Source organism: Gastrolobium bilobum, unplaced genomic scaffold (assembly GCF_033153095.1).
Source record: "Gastrolobium bilobum isolate Gb01-03AN ecotype WA unplaced genomic scaffold, APGP_CSIRO_Gbil_v1 utg11696, whole genome shotgun sequence".
Classification (NCBI taxonomy): Eukaryota; Viridiplantae; Streptophyta; class Magnoliopsida; order Fabales; family Fabaceae; genus Gastrolobium; species Gastrolobium bilobum.
The window spans coordinates 13,564-27,806 of record NW_026899672.1 but is presented as its reverse complement, the minus strand read 5'-3'; the positions used below and the strand labels follow the sequence as shown (position 1 = coordinate 27,806).

Below are 14,243 nucleotides of genomic sequence, written 5' to 3'. Positions count from 1 at the left end.
TCTCAACTTCAATTAATCAATCACCAAAATCCCGACACTATTTTTTTTTTTTCTCTCTCTCTCTCAAATCCCAAATTTGCAAAATCTGAATTACTCACACAGTAAAGAGAGAGAAACATCACACTCGTTGATAACAGTTCAGATCTACGAGGAACCTTTTGCAGTCTCCGAAGAACAAAATAAGAAAGCGATTTTAGAGTGACAAGGCTTTCTTGAAGCGCCCTCAAAATGGCGCGGATACCCTTTATTTTACTGTCCCTCATCCTTGTTTTAGCTCTGTCAATTCCCAACCTTGCGCACTGCAAGACCCTCAAGCGTGACGGTAACGTTACCCACCTCACACCGACCCATGTCGTTTTCTCTTAACTTTTCTCCGATTCCGTTCATGGGGTTGTCGTTTTCGCTTTTTCACGTGAAGGGTCGAAATCGTTTATGAATTTTATTTTATTTTTGGAATTTTGCAGTTAAGGCTTTGAATGAGATCAAGGCTTCTCTTGGTTGGAGGGTGGTGTATGCTTGGGTTGGAGATGATCCTTGTGGAGATGGGGATCTTCCTCCGTGGTCTGGTGTTACTTGTTCCACTGTTGGTGATTATCGCGTTGTCACCGAGCTGTGAGCATTGTATCCCAAACTTCTTCATTTGAATTGTTTTTTTAGTTTTAATTTTGTTTTCTGGAACTGATTCGATTGTTATGCTATCTGGAAAAAAAATTGTTTTTTAAGTCCAATTTTATTGCCATGATTTGAGGAGTGACATTGGTGTAATTGGTATTGGTATCTTTTTATTTGCAGTGAGGTGTATGCGGTGTCGATTGTTGGACCTTTTCCTACTGCAGTAACCAGCTTGTTGGATCTTACACGGCTGTAATTATCTTCCTTCAAAATTTATGTTACACACTAATTTTTGATACTTGAAATAGCTTGAGAAATATGTGTTATTGCCTAGTACCTACGTTTGTGTTGGAATTGGATGTTAGAGAGGCCAGTATGGAGGGTTATAATTGTATTTTTTTCACGTAATCTTGCATAATCACATGGATTTTAATTGGTTGGCAAATGATAAACCCTTCACAGTACAATAGCATATTTGAATAGTTGTTGTGGTGGACCATGAATTTAGTCTATCTGGTACGATATATGATTGAAGTCCAAGTACTTTTTACTCTGATGACTTTTAATGTGCATACACAACTGTGAATGATTTAGTGTAGAGAGAGAGATGGAGCATATGTGCATCAGCAGAAGATTCTTTGTTAACTAAAATGATTGTGAATAATATATTCACAAAGGTGAATAACTGTGGTCTGTTTTTGCATTTGTTTATCAGTTGTACAAATTCAAATGGGAGATTAAGATACGCATGTTAAGATGATGTATTGTTCGCTTACAGTTTATCTACCTTTGGTTTTCTTTTCTTCATTTTAAATTACAACATTTGTAACATTTAAGTACTTCCATTTTGCCGCTTCCTTTCAAGCTCTTATGAATTGAATTACTGTGTGGTTATGGCAGGGATCTCCATAATAACAAGTTGACTGGGCCTATTCCACCTCAAATTGGACGGTTGAAGCGTCTTAAAATACTGTATGAATTTTATAATCCCTCTTCAACTTTGGTTTCTCTCTTTGCATTTTGTTCTGATATTTTCATAAAATGACTGACAAGTTTTTCATGCCAATAACTGTTTTTGATTTATGAAGATTATACTTTTTCCACTGCTTTTAAGGAAACAATTGATGATTTTCTGATAATTTTTGTTCTATTATTTGAACTATGTGGTTTATTACTGGCCTGTGTTTCCTTCCAGAAATTTGAGGTGGAACAAACTACAGGATGCAATTCCTCCAGAAATTGGGGAGCTTAAAAGTTTGACACATCTGTGAGTAACTTTTACCTTCCTGGTAACTTTGGACTTTTTAGTCTTTCTTTCCCCATTTGTTATTTTATTTACAATTGAGATATCATATCTTATGCAGGTACCTTAGCTTCAATAGTTTCAAAGGAGAAATCCCCAAGGAGCTAGCGAATCTTCCAGACCTTCGCTACCTTTATCTTCATGAAAATCGTTTAATTGGTAGAATACCTCCAGAATTAGGAACTCTACCAAACCTTCGGCACTTGTAATATTCAAATCCTTTTAAGAATCTCCTACTACAGAAAAGACTATTTATATCTTAATCTCACATTAATTGTGCCCCATTGTAATACTGTTATGTTTGTAGGGATGTTGGTAATAATCATTTGGTGGGTACCATAAGGGAACTCATTCGATTTGAAGGTTGCTTTCCAGCTCTACGCAATCTGTAAGTTCTTGCTGGTGAATTATTTCCCCGGACATTACCTCTTGATCTTAAGTAAAATGCAGTGGTCTAGATATTAACAAGTTTTGTTCTGATAACCAGATATCTTAACAATAATTATTTTACTGGAGGAATACCTGCTCAACTTGCTAACTTATCTAGTCTTGAAATCTTGTGAGTATCGCTTTTCTCTTCTTTCCCTCTGTACCACTTATTGCTCTTCCTCCCTACTCTTTCTCTCCCTCAGAGAGAGTGAGTGCGCGTGCGTGCGCATGAGAGAGAGTATTTCCAAACAATAATGTTGCTGTTTCAAGACCTATCTATTATTCCTTGGAATTTCCATAAAGTGTTGATTGTTTGTTGGAGGCAGGTACCTGTCCTACAACAAAATGTCAGGAGCTATACCATCTAGCCTTGCTCATATTCCTAAATTGACATACTTGTAAGTCTGTCTTTCACCCTAATTCTTAGATAGTTTGCTGGATTAGTTGTTGAAGCATACTTTCTGAATAGCAGTTGATTGGAATATACATTACGAGCATTGTGTGTCAAACAGGGACTCTGGATTTATTTATTTATTTATTTTCAAAGCAGTTGATTTTTGTATTTTGTTACAATAATAATGTTTTTTAATTTATTTTACATTTGCTTCATAATATTTATGCATTTATCCTATGGTTTATAAAAACGTTCCTTGATGACTGATATATTGTAAATTATCACTGAAAATCCAATGGCATGGACACCTTTGCAATATCAGCTTATAGAGGTCATATAAAAGTTGATGCAAATGTGGATCTGCCCTTCTTGTCTTGAGACCTATAAATATACTTAAATACCTTACTTTTAGGCGTCGAGTTCTCTAATGCAATATAAGAACAAGAAACTCGTGTTTTACTTGCTGTCATTTATTAACTCTCCACTGACAAATTATTGGCTTAACGTGCTAATATGAGGTTTAAACTATACTTGGGCTCGGAATTCTGTCGTGATGTGGAAAATGGAGATGGGAATTTCTATGGTTCCTTGCCCTCTGCTAGTTAGACTGACAAATATGTTCTTAGATACTAGCAAGAAATATTTTTGGCACCTCTGTGAAGTGTTGGCAATTTCAAGATTTTTTTTAATATTTTATTTCAGGTACTTGGATCACAACCAGTTTTCAGGGAGAATTCCTGAACCCTTTTATAAGCATCCATTTTTGAAAGAAATGTGAGTTTCCAACAAACAGAGTTTAAGTAAAATCACCTATTATCTTGTTCATTGAACTGAGTAATGGTATGCTCTTGGTAGGTACATTGAGGGAAATGCATTCCGGCCTGGTGTCAACCCCATTGGTTTGCATAAAGTGCTTGAAGTTTCTGATGCTGACTTCCTTGTTTAATGAAAATCAAGATATTTTTTTTTTCCAAGGAAATTTACGTGTATAATTATTGAAACAATAGTTCCTCTTATCATCTCAATGAAATAGCCAAATAGATAATTCAATTTTTGTCTATTTTGTGTGGTCATCATCAATAAACAATAGTTTTACGTTCACGATTTATGAGCTTTTCACGACTCTAAGACTAAGAGTTGATTGTACTATAGATAGTTTTGGACTCTTGATATCACCATCAAATTACACGAGGAGTCCCCTCCCCAACAAATGCTTGTGTGTTTTGATTTAGATTGATTTTTAAGAGAGAAAAAAAAAATTGCAACTGTTTAGAGTAGAAAAACCAAATTAAACACATGACTAATGAAGGGTAAATATTGAATTTCCCAGCATAAGTATAATGGACATGTTAAATGCTACAAATTGATTTTTTATTTCAGCGTTTTGGCCTTGGGAGTATCTCATTTTGTAGTTTCAAATTCCGTGTGTCTGGTTCCCTGTGTTAAACGATGTTTTGGATGTTCATTCTGTGACAAACGACATGGTTGATGGACCGCTAGAATGATTGTTGCAATTATTCCACTAGCTAAGAGAAGCTGGTTGAACCCTGAGTTATCTAATTATTCTAGTCTAACTGCATATGCATCTTCTCCAAAACTGAGTTTATTTCTGCCATTTGTGGATGCGTTTTTTCACCAGCAATGAACTCAGTGACAACCCCATCAATCTCAACTGAGCTGCAACCTGGTGCCTTGTCTGCCCCTTTGTTTTTCATCATATCCCTCACCCTTCTAACATCAGTATGTTTCCCAGAAGCTGCATACAAATTAGAGAGTAAAACATAGACCCCACTGTGATTCTCTAACCGTAAGAGTCTTTCAGCTGCAAGTTCAGCCAGTTGACCTTGTCCATGATTGCAGCATGCACTCAGAAATGCTCTCCAAGCCAATGTCTCTTCAGAGCCATTCCATGTATTGTTTATTCTTCTCATCAAAACCATAGCTTCTTCAAAGAGCCCAGCTCGGCTTAGTAAGTCAACTAGACAACCATAATGTTCACTCTTAGGCTCAATTTTGTACACATTACACATTTTATCTAACAACTGCAAACCTTCATATGCCATTCCTGAATAACTACAAGCACTAAAAAGAGATACGAATGTTATATCATCAGGCTTTATCCCAATCTTTTCCATATCTGAAAACAGCTCGAGTGCACTTATTCCATCTCCATGTATTGCCATACCAGAAATCATAGCATTCCAACATACAATGTCTCTCTCTGGCATCGAATCGAATAATCTTTTAGCCAAGTCCAAGTTCCCACATTTAGCATACATGTCTAATAAACTAGTACTCAAACGAATGCTCAATGGTAGCCTTTGTCGACTCAAATATCTATGGATCCAAATGCCAATATCCAAAGCCCCCAGATGAGCACAAGCTGAAAGAATGCTTACAAATATAGACTCATCTGGCACAGTATCAGTCAACTGCATCAAACGAAACAAATAAAGACCTTCCTTGAAGCAATTATTTTGCACATACCCAGAAATCATGGCACCCCATATTCCCCTATCTTTCTCAGGTGCTTCATCAAAGAAAAATCTAGCTGAATCAACATCACCCATCTTTGCATATCCCGAGATCATCACAGTCCAAGACACTGCACTTAGGCTAGGAATTTCATCAAACACGTGTCTTGCAGCAACCATATCACCAGACACAGAGTACATGGCCATCAAGCTATTACCCACGAAGATATCAAACACAAGACCCAATTTTGAACAATACCCATGAATCATTTTCCCCAAAGAAAAACTTGAAAGCGCTGCACAAGCCTTCAACACATAAGGGATGGTGTAGTTATCAGGGCTCAAGCCACTGTGCAACATGTTGATGAACACATGGATGGTGCTGTTGAGCTTACCATGTAGCAAGAAAGCTTTGATGATGGTGTTGCATATGCAAACTGTGGGTTGCTGAATGCGTTCAAAGACTCTGCATGCATAGATGAGGCTTCCCTGATGAGGGTGTGAACAGAAAGCCAAAACCCTGCTCAGAGCAAAGGTATTGTTATCAAGGCCAGAGGTGAATACTTGTGCATGTGCTTGCTTGAGTTGCTTCATGTTCTTGCACTTCTCCAATAGTACTAAGCTTCTCTTGCTGCAACTTGACATGGGAAGGAACTGCATTCAAATTACCCCCATTCATCTATCATCTATCTGTGCATTTGCTAACACGCTGTAATTTTATTCACATCTATTTGTTTTCCCCATCATACACATTTAAAGATCAGTTTTACTTTTCCCATTTTTGAATTTAACTTAGATACATTGAAGGTACAAAAAGTTAAAAAATAAAATTAAAAATACTCTATTATCTAACTATGTATCATTCTTTAATGAAATAAGATTATTCTTGAAAATAAATATTACATATAAAATATTTGTATAACAAATACATATAAATAAATGAATAATTTTAAATAGATTGTCACAAATTTTAGCAGCATTTCATTATCTATATTTTTTCTTTCAGATTTTGGATAACAAAGTGATGTACGAAATTTGGATTTAATTTCTCACCCCAAAATAACAAAGGTTATGGGAGACCCTAAGTCATTAGTGGTAAATAATTTGAGTAGTGTGACTGAAGTCATAGATTTGAACATAAGTGTTATCCATAAAAAAAAATGTTATGATGGACCCGATGAAGAAAAAAAAAATGGGTGTGCCTTAAACTTGGATATTTCATTATTTCATTAAGTACCAAACTGAAGTGATACGCAATGTCCATCTCATGCAAGCCCTCTTTTTCAATATATTTTTCCAAGAAAGGAGAAGAAAAGTTCTACGAAACTTTCTATAAAGAACAAATCAGGAAACGATTGAAATGTGACTACTTTTTAAATGCATTCCAGCTTGTTATATAGTTTTTTTTTTTTTTTTTTTTTGGGTGTGTGTGTGTGTGTGGGGTGCATCCAAATATGCTGAAGACATAATAGAAAGCGATGGTTTATTCCATCCTTATTTGAGGTTGTGTTTGCTAGAAAACTCAAATTGAGATTCGTCAAGCAGAGAAATATGAATTGGAAAATGTGGTCAAGAAGTTCAAATAAGAAAAGCCAAGTATTCAATGAAGAAAAGAATACATGTTTTCCCTCACAAGGCACTTTAAGAGTTCCAAACCAGATATCACATGCAAAGTATATTTCACCTACCTTTCCTTCCTCCTAATAGCAGCTCATGACAAAACCAAATAAAGTTTCCTTTCCAAGGTTTCTTCTCTTTCAAATAAGAGCACCTATCGGTAAACTTGAGAACAGAATTTGTCCTGTACAATGGAGAATATATTGAATCAAATGAGGTTAGTTCTCGTGGCTTTTCACTCTAAACATCTTGGATGGTAAACATGTATTGCAATTTCATGCAAATCATATATCTGGATGAACTGAAATCTTAGGAGAGGTTTCTGTTTTCTATGTACCATATATATGACTATGGTAACAAGATTTCATTAGCTATGTTATCAAGGTTAGTTTGCAAAAAATTGAATATATGAAGCCCTTTGAGAACTCAGTTGTCTAATCAACAATATTATTATACATAAGATTATCTTCGTTTCTCTTTTACACGGTCTCTTTGCTTTCTGACAATAGTTGGATGCTTGCATAAACTAATAGTAGCTGAATAAAGTAATTTCTTTCTTCAACTAATATATTTTTACTTAGTGTATAAAACCACAAACAACTAAAGGCCCTCATAATTATCATCCATTTACATAATACTTTGGTTAGGGTGAAATTTACTGGTGCGGAGGAGGACAAAGCTGGTCTTGGTGGCACCAGGGATCTGAAAGTACCAATACAGAAAACTCAATCTTTCAAAGGTAACGTTTTAATCTCATTATCTGTATTAGCCTATTAGGTAAGACATGTGTCATCATGAAGAGGAAAAAGGGAAGGAGTTGAGAATTTGTGATATGCTGTAACCATTAACCATAACAAGGGACAAAAAAGAAAGAAAGAAAAAAGGATATATTCCATTTGACCAAAGATTGAAACACATCAATGAGACTATTCTCTTACATTTTTATCAGTTTTTGGCTAAAAAATCAATGAGGCAATTTGTTAAAAAACTCTCGGTGACAATTTTCTGCAGAAAAGAAAAAGGTCCAGAATTGGTTCCAGAAACTGTTTGCAAGGAAAACGAGTCCTGATTATGACTCCACAGGAATGGAGCATGCTGCTGCAGTAGCTGCTGCTACATTTGCAATTAATTTGAAAGAGTCCTTTGAACAGAAAAGTGAGACCCCGGAAGCCTCATTGACCAAGACCAAAAGCAAGGTGGATGGCACAAAATCTCCAATTTCACTACTTGGTAGTGCATCCAAGCGATTCTCAGGTAAGGATGAGAACATAAAACACCACTAATTAAAATATTTACAATTCTAATATATAGTGAACTTATAATGCATCATGTTCAGGTTCATTCAGATATAAAGATGATCAAGTTAAAAAGGTGCCAATATCCTCAGTTACAGATGAAGATGAAAAGAAGCCAGAAGAGGTCATTACCCCTACACCATCAATGAAAAGGACTTCAACTTTATCTGATAAAAAACCTGAGACCCCAACACCAAAAGTTCCTCCTCCACCACCACCTCCTCCTCCTCCTCCACCAATCAGGCAGACTTCAACTCCTACAACTGGTACTGAAACACAGACTCCAACCAGACCAAGCATTGGAGATACAAAAGCAGATGAATGGGAGAGAACCGAGCTCGAAAAGATCAGAGAAAGGTACTTGGATGTTATATTGCATTGAATTTCTACCAAAGAAACTTTTCTCAATCAAAACTTGAATAAATACTACCATCCCTTGATTCATGCATTGCATGCAGTTTATATACTCATGACAAAAAAAACTGTCAGGTACGAGCAGTTGAAAGAGACAATAGATTCATGGGAAAACAAGAAAAAGATGAAAGCCAGATTCAAGCTAACTAAGGAGGAGGTTTGACACTGCCATTCTTTATACCTAACTGAAATTAGACTTAATTTAGTTTTGGAGGATTCTATTGTGCAATACACATTCTAATAGTATATATCATGCTTCAAGTTGTTTGATGAATGGACTTATTGTGCTGAAGCTGGTTGCTCCTCCCCACATATACTTTGATAGGAGACAGCATATCAGAATGTGATTCATCAAACTGCTTATAACATGATATCTCTTCAAATGTGAAGCAAAATAGAAACCTTAGTCCTTATATTTTCAGCTCGTATTAATATAGTCCTTATTTTTTAAAACGTTTTAAATTAAATCATTTACTTAACCATATATGTTCAATGTAGTCACTGTAATCAAATGTCATCTAAATCGAAAATTGACAGAGCTGAAAAATGTTCTAGGGAATAAAAATTTAGGCCATAAAATTATGGGCTTGCAATTTCTCATGTTGTATGAAAAATTTAAGTTTTTTACAGAAAGAAAAAGGGGTGGGACTCACTTTAAATAAAAAAATAAAAAATAAAAAAATGATTGACATAGACATCAAAGTGAAAGTGGTAGGAGAAGAGACTTGTCATGCAACTATGAAGTGCTTAATCTCGAACTTGTGAAACTGCAGAGTAAACTTGAGCGGAGAAGGCTGGAAGCTTTGGAGAACTTTCGAGTTAAGATGACATATATAGAACAAATTGCACGAGGAGCGAGAAACAAGGCAGAAAAAAGCCGAAAGAATGAAGAGCTGAAAGCAAATGAGAAGGCAAAGGAAATTCGAAAAACAGGCAAGCTACCAGGGATTTTTTTCTGCTTCTGAGATCACCAATTATGTAACATTACTGGGTTTGATATCTAAGTATTTGTTTGGTGGTTCAATCTATAACTCTTAGTCTCCATTTCTAGGTAAACAAGACTTCTTCCGATAAAAATTGGAAAAATAAAAACTCTAAACTTAAACCCTACTTCTTGTGTAAATTAGTTCCAGTTTTTCTTGCTAAAGGTTTCCGTTTTGCTACACATTACCACCACAGTTCGAGCGTCAACTTTATTTTAAGAGAATAACAAATTAATCATATTATGGTTCAGAGGTTATGTGCTTAATCAAGCTACTGCTCCCTTCAGTTCTCACTTTCAGCACTTAAGACGTGTTAAAGTGGAAAGAAAGCCGCACACATTGGAATTTGACATCACTAGAACGAAAAAATAATAATTAAAAAAATGTATCTAATTTAAGAGAATCCAGATAAGAAGCATGGATCGGATACCAAAATTGCTATATCCACCCTGTTTATGCACATAACTAAAGTCGAAACTGCAATTATCCTACAAATAGAAATTCATATTAGAAACTCCTAACTTTGATCCCTTGCCCCTGTGCCGTCTGATATAGGTGCTAAGTACCTGCACCATAACCACACCTCTCCAACAGGCTAGGGTATGAAACTACAACCTACGTCAAAAGTATCCTATTAATTATCTACAAGTGGTATTGATTTTAGGTTAAACTATACTTTCCTCCCTTGAAAGATGCCCAATTCACTGTCCTCCCTTCAATTTTGAAAAATTGTACTCTCCTTTCGTGAGAGATAGATAAATTTTTTAACATTTTAGTCCCTTTTAATGTAAACAAACTTAGTAGTAATGAGAAACAATGAATGAGCCACCCATGGCTATTTTTCCTCTCTATGCATCTCTCAGTGTTATTGACAGCTAATTTTGAAGGCCCTATTATTGACTTTAGGACTTCAGAAGATGAAATGAAGTTTAATGCAATCCAAAATCTTCATCTTCTAAAGTCTCAAAGTCCACGGTAAGGATTGAAAACTAGCAGCAGATGACATGGAGATAGAAAAACTATCCTGAAAAGGCTCGTTCAGATTAAAAATAACTAAAGCGTAGCACATTTAATCTCTCAAGGAAAGGGAGTGTACTTTAAGCATCTCTTGGGAAGTGTAATTTACCCTTGATTTTATATGAAAATGCATGGGCATGATCAAAAATGCTGAAACAAGAGACAATCCCCTATACAAGTTATTAGTTTGAGATACAAAATGAAGCATATGACAATTTTTCAAACCATTTTGGTAATGAACAAGAAAAACATAAGCCAAAATGATATGTAGGATCAACTCCAAGTCAAGCCTGGACTTAGATATTGCATGAAACATATTTTCAACAAGTAATCACATAAACATAGTCATTTTAAAATTTTCAGTATGTCAAACTGGTTCTCTGTACAATAGTTAATCACCCACTTCAGGAGGAAAACGAATTAAAAATCAAATTACAACGGCCACAAAATAAAGTTCCTCTCAAGATTTTCAACTTAAAGTTCATATGAAAAAGGCATAAAAATTAAAAAAAAGAAAAAAGAAACATAGAGATATTAAAACCTAAAAATAACTAAAAACGAAATTAAGGTAGAACAATCAATACAAAGGTATACAGTGAATTTGTAGAAGTTGGATTGGCATGCTGCAATTGTCTGTTGAAGGGAGGCTACATCTCAAGAAGTTATTTCTGTTATCAGCCTCTGGATCGTAGGGCATGCAAAGTACAAGACAAGGAATGATGGGATAGCAAAAAGAATAGTGACTAGCAAGTAAAGGATTAAAATAACAACACTGCAGGGAATGGCAAAAAAGGCTATCAGAAGGAAAATGATGACCAAGGGGAACTTGGATGTAAAGTGAATGAAGAAATCCAGAGATTTGTGAAGGGAAAAGTAGTGTCTCTCTCCATCACTGACACCAACATCACTGTTAGATCCCAACAGTCTAGAACGATGACTTACTGAGGCCCTTCTAAGATTACAATTAGTAGCTTGACTTCCCAGAAGGTTGCACTTGGGAGACCAAATTGGTTGGCTGTCCACACAAGTTGAAACGATCTTATGTCTATCACCATTCAGGCTCTCAACCATCCAAAGAAGGAAGTAGTTCTTGCAAGGATATTTAAGATTTCCCTTGTAAACAAATCGTACTGATAACATGTGGCACCATGGACAAGAAATGAAGAACGGAATCTTGATTCGTTGAGTAGGAAATTTCATCATAGCCCACTGAAGTCCTAGGATGCAATTTTTACAGAGGGTGTGACCACACCATAAGACGTAAGGCACGTTCTCAACTATGTTGAAGGATTCCCAACATATTGGGCATTCCAGCCCTTCATCTCTGCTGCCATTAGAGCAGACCTCATCATCTGAGCACTCTGCACAACTTTGACTGAGCTCTTTGGAGCTTCTTTTCACTCTAAGGCATGTAAGGGCATTTGATGCAAAATTCCACATAATGAAAAATGAACAAATTTACAATGCAAAGGCAGTAATCACTGAAATATCAGCATATAAGCCATTGTTCAACAAAAGAATCACTTTCCCGTGAAACTGAGCCACTGCAGTTACTCTTTCCCTGTTGACTACCAAGCCCTTTCAATCTCAATCAAAATCTACACAAAAAATGGTATTATTAGCAAGCAACAAATCTAAAATATGAAAAAATAAAAATACCGATGCAGTTGTTGACAGTTCTGTATCGTCATTCCTAAGAAGCATAATCAGTAAGAAAAATATGATTAAATTCATTCCGAAATTTCAATAAACCAGACCAAGTCTTTATCAGAAATTGTCAAGTTACAGCCACGAAAGAGTATCATATCATCGCACCATGCCACTACAAAATATAGTTCTAAAAAACGAAATCGGCTGCGCAGAAAGAAAGAGTTTATATGGTGAATCCTTGCATTATTCTGGGGAAAATGTCAAAAACTAAAAAAACTGAATGAGTTACATAGCGTGTGTGCTGTATGGCATAGGTGACTAGGTCCAATCAACATTACCATACCGCAAAACCATAATCCTGCCAGTACACCAGCTTTTAAATTACATATTAGGTGTTTGTTTCACATTGCAAACATGTCGTTTTCAGTTCAGAAGAACACAATGAACACAATCCCCATGATTGATCAACAGCTTTTAACTCAACAAAGAGTAATCTCGTTTCTAACACATTATCAATGAGTAAAACTTTTGAAATAGCATCATAAGCTTCTCTGTACAAACTTCATTCCCAATCGTAACGATAAGTTAAGATTAAACAAACAAAACGTCGAGATCTATAAATGAAAGTATAATTCGATTAACAAGACCTAATTCACATTATCTTCTTCTTATTCCGCCAAAACTAACCAAATAGTGAAATCAAAAGCTAGGCACGGGACCTGAAATCCAGATTGTAAAGGTTAAAACGCAAATTGCAAGGAAAAATCTCACCGTCAGCGTAAAGTGTGGGATTTGAGAGCCAATCGAATGCGTTTTCACTTTCGAGTTTCGCGATGAAACAAAAATTTCAAAGAATCTGAAAAGGCGGAGAGGAAAGAGTAGAGATCGATAGAGGAAGATCGGTCTCTCTCTCTCTCTCTCTCTCTCTTCAGCTGTTGCGAATGGCATGAACAAGCGGAAGAGGAAGAAAGTGGTGAATTATATGAGGAGAAGGGGGGAAACGACGTCGTAAGAGGGGTTTTTGTTAGTTTCGGTTTGAGAAGTGAAAACTGAAAAGAGAACGAGGCTGGCATTGCCTAATTCTAATTGGTCAATGGTCACAGCTGAAACGAATAAGAAACAGAACATAACGGAGTTGCCGGTCAATTCTGCGTATTCCACGGATTTATAATATTTGTACTCTTAACTACTAGTGAAAGTAATTTTTTAGAAGGAAGATATTTTGACTACCAAAAGTTTTCACTATCACCTTACTACCTATCTAATCATCATTGGTTTAACATTTTCTCTCTCTTCAAATTTTTTTTAACATTCTCTCTCTTTGATCCAATAGTGATTTGATAGGTAGTAAGGTGGTAGTGGACACTTTTGGTAGTCAAAATATCCCCCCTCATTTTTTTAATGAAAAATTGTTTTTCATCTTCAATGACATAGGGTGCGCATGACAACTTTCCCGGAATAATTTTTTTTTTTTTTAATTTCTCTTCCCGGGAACAAAAATGGATAAAAAACTCATTTGGTAAAACCGGTTTATTTTTTTGTTCCCGGGATGAACCAGATTAATTTTTATGCTGGGGAACAGAAAAAATAATCAAAAAAATTCTGCTTTTTATTTTCGGGCACAAAAAGAGAGACACACATCTCTCTTAGTTACTCTCCATCTATACCAACACCACCACCACCACCATCTTCCCAATACGACCACCGTCATCATCGTCGCCCCCGCCGTCGTACCATTAGTGTTGTCGTGAGCACCCCCCACCACATGATGTCACCGCCACCATCACCACCACCTTCACCCATCACTACCACGACAACTACCACCGCTGCAACCACCACCACCACTATCACCGTCACCGCCACCACCACCATCACCACCACCACCATCATCGCAATCACTGACGCCACCGCCACCATCACCACGCCACTACCACCACCACCATCGCCACCACTACCACCACCACAACGTCGCCGCTACCATCACCACCACTATCATTGCTGCAGCCACCACCGACACCGCCACCAACCACCACCACAATCGTCGCAGCCACTATC

The 14,243-nt window shown here is 36.4% G+C and overlaps 4 protein-coding genes across 5 annotated transcripts; 2 read left to right on the top strand and 2 right to left on the bottom strand.

Moving 5' to 3' along the window:
- Positions 1-3,902, top strand: LOC133292514 (probable leucine-rich repeat receptor-like protein kinase At1g35710). The gene is made up of 11 exons (XM_061490929.1): positions 1-322; positions 465-612; positions 793-864; positions 1,513-1,584; positions 1,808-1,879; positions 1,977-2,120; positions 2,223-2,303; positions 2,403-2,474; positions 2,671-2,742; positions 3,441-3,512; positions 3,594-3,902. Exons 1-11 carry the CDS (start codon positions 229-231, stop codon positions 3,682-3,684), a joined length of 990 nt encoding a protein of 329 aa, XP_061346913.1. The 5' UTR covers positions 1-228; the 3' UTR covers positions 3,685-3,902.
- Positions 3,903-4,087: 185 nt separating this feature from the next.
- On the bottom strand, positions 4,088-5,857 carry LOC133292517 (pentatricopeptide repeat-containing protein At2g22410, mitochondrial-like). 2 transcript variants are annotated; one of them, XM_061490933.1, is made up of 2 exons: positions 5,608-5,777; positions 4,088-5,518 (listed from the first exon to the last, which is right to left on the bottom strand). In XM_061490933.1, exons 1-2 carry the CDS (start codon positions 5,686-5,688, stop codon positions 4,304-4,306), a joined length of 1,296 nt encoding a protein of 431 aa, XP_061346917.1. In that variant the 5' UTR covers positions 5,689-5,777; the 3' UTR covers positions 4,088-4,303. The 2 variants fall into 2 exon arrangements, with proteins under 2 accessions (XP_061346917.1, XP_061346916.1); XM_061490932.1 differs by having other exon boundaries at positions 4,088-5,857.
- A 1,626-nt stretch (positions 5,858-7,483) lies between these two features.
- LOC133292515 (remorin 1.4-like) lies at positions 7,484-9,503 on the top strand. The gene is made up of 5 exons (XM_061490930.1): positions 7,484-7,568; positions 7,841-8,083; positions 8,166-8,481; positions 8,614-8,695; positions 9,312-9,503. Exons 2-5 carry the CDS (start codon positions 7,915-7,917, stop codon positions 9,501-9,503), a joined length of 759 nt encoding a protein of 252 aa, XP_061346914.1. The 5' UTR covers positions 7,484-7,568; positions 7,841-7,914.
- Positions 9,504-10,888: 1,385 nt separating this feature from the next.
- LOC133292513 (uncharacterized) lies at positions 10,889-13,125 on the bottom strand. The gene is made up of 2 exons (XM_061490927.1): positions 12,960-13,125; positions 10,889-12,136 (listed from the first exon to the last, which is right to left on the bottom strand). The coding sequence occupies exon 2, from the start codon at positions 11,976-11,978 to the stop codon at positions 11,193-11,195; it is 786 nt and encodes a 261-aa protein (XP_061346911.1). The 5' UTR covers positions 11,979-12,136; positions 12,960-13,125; the 3' UTR covers positions 10,889-11,192.
- Between the last annotated feature and the right edge of the window lie 1,118 nt (positions 13,126-14,243).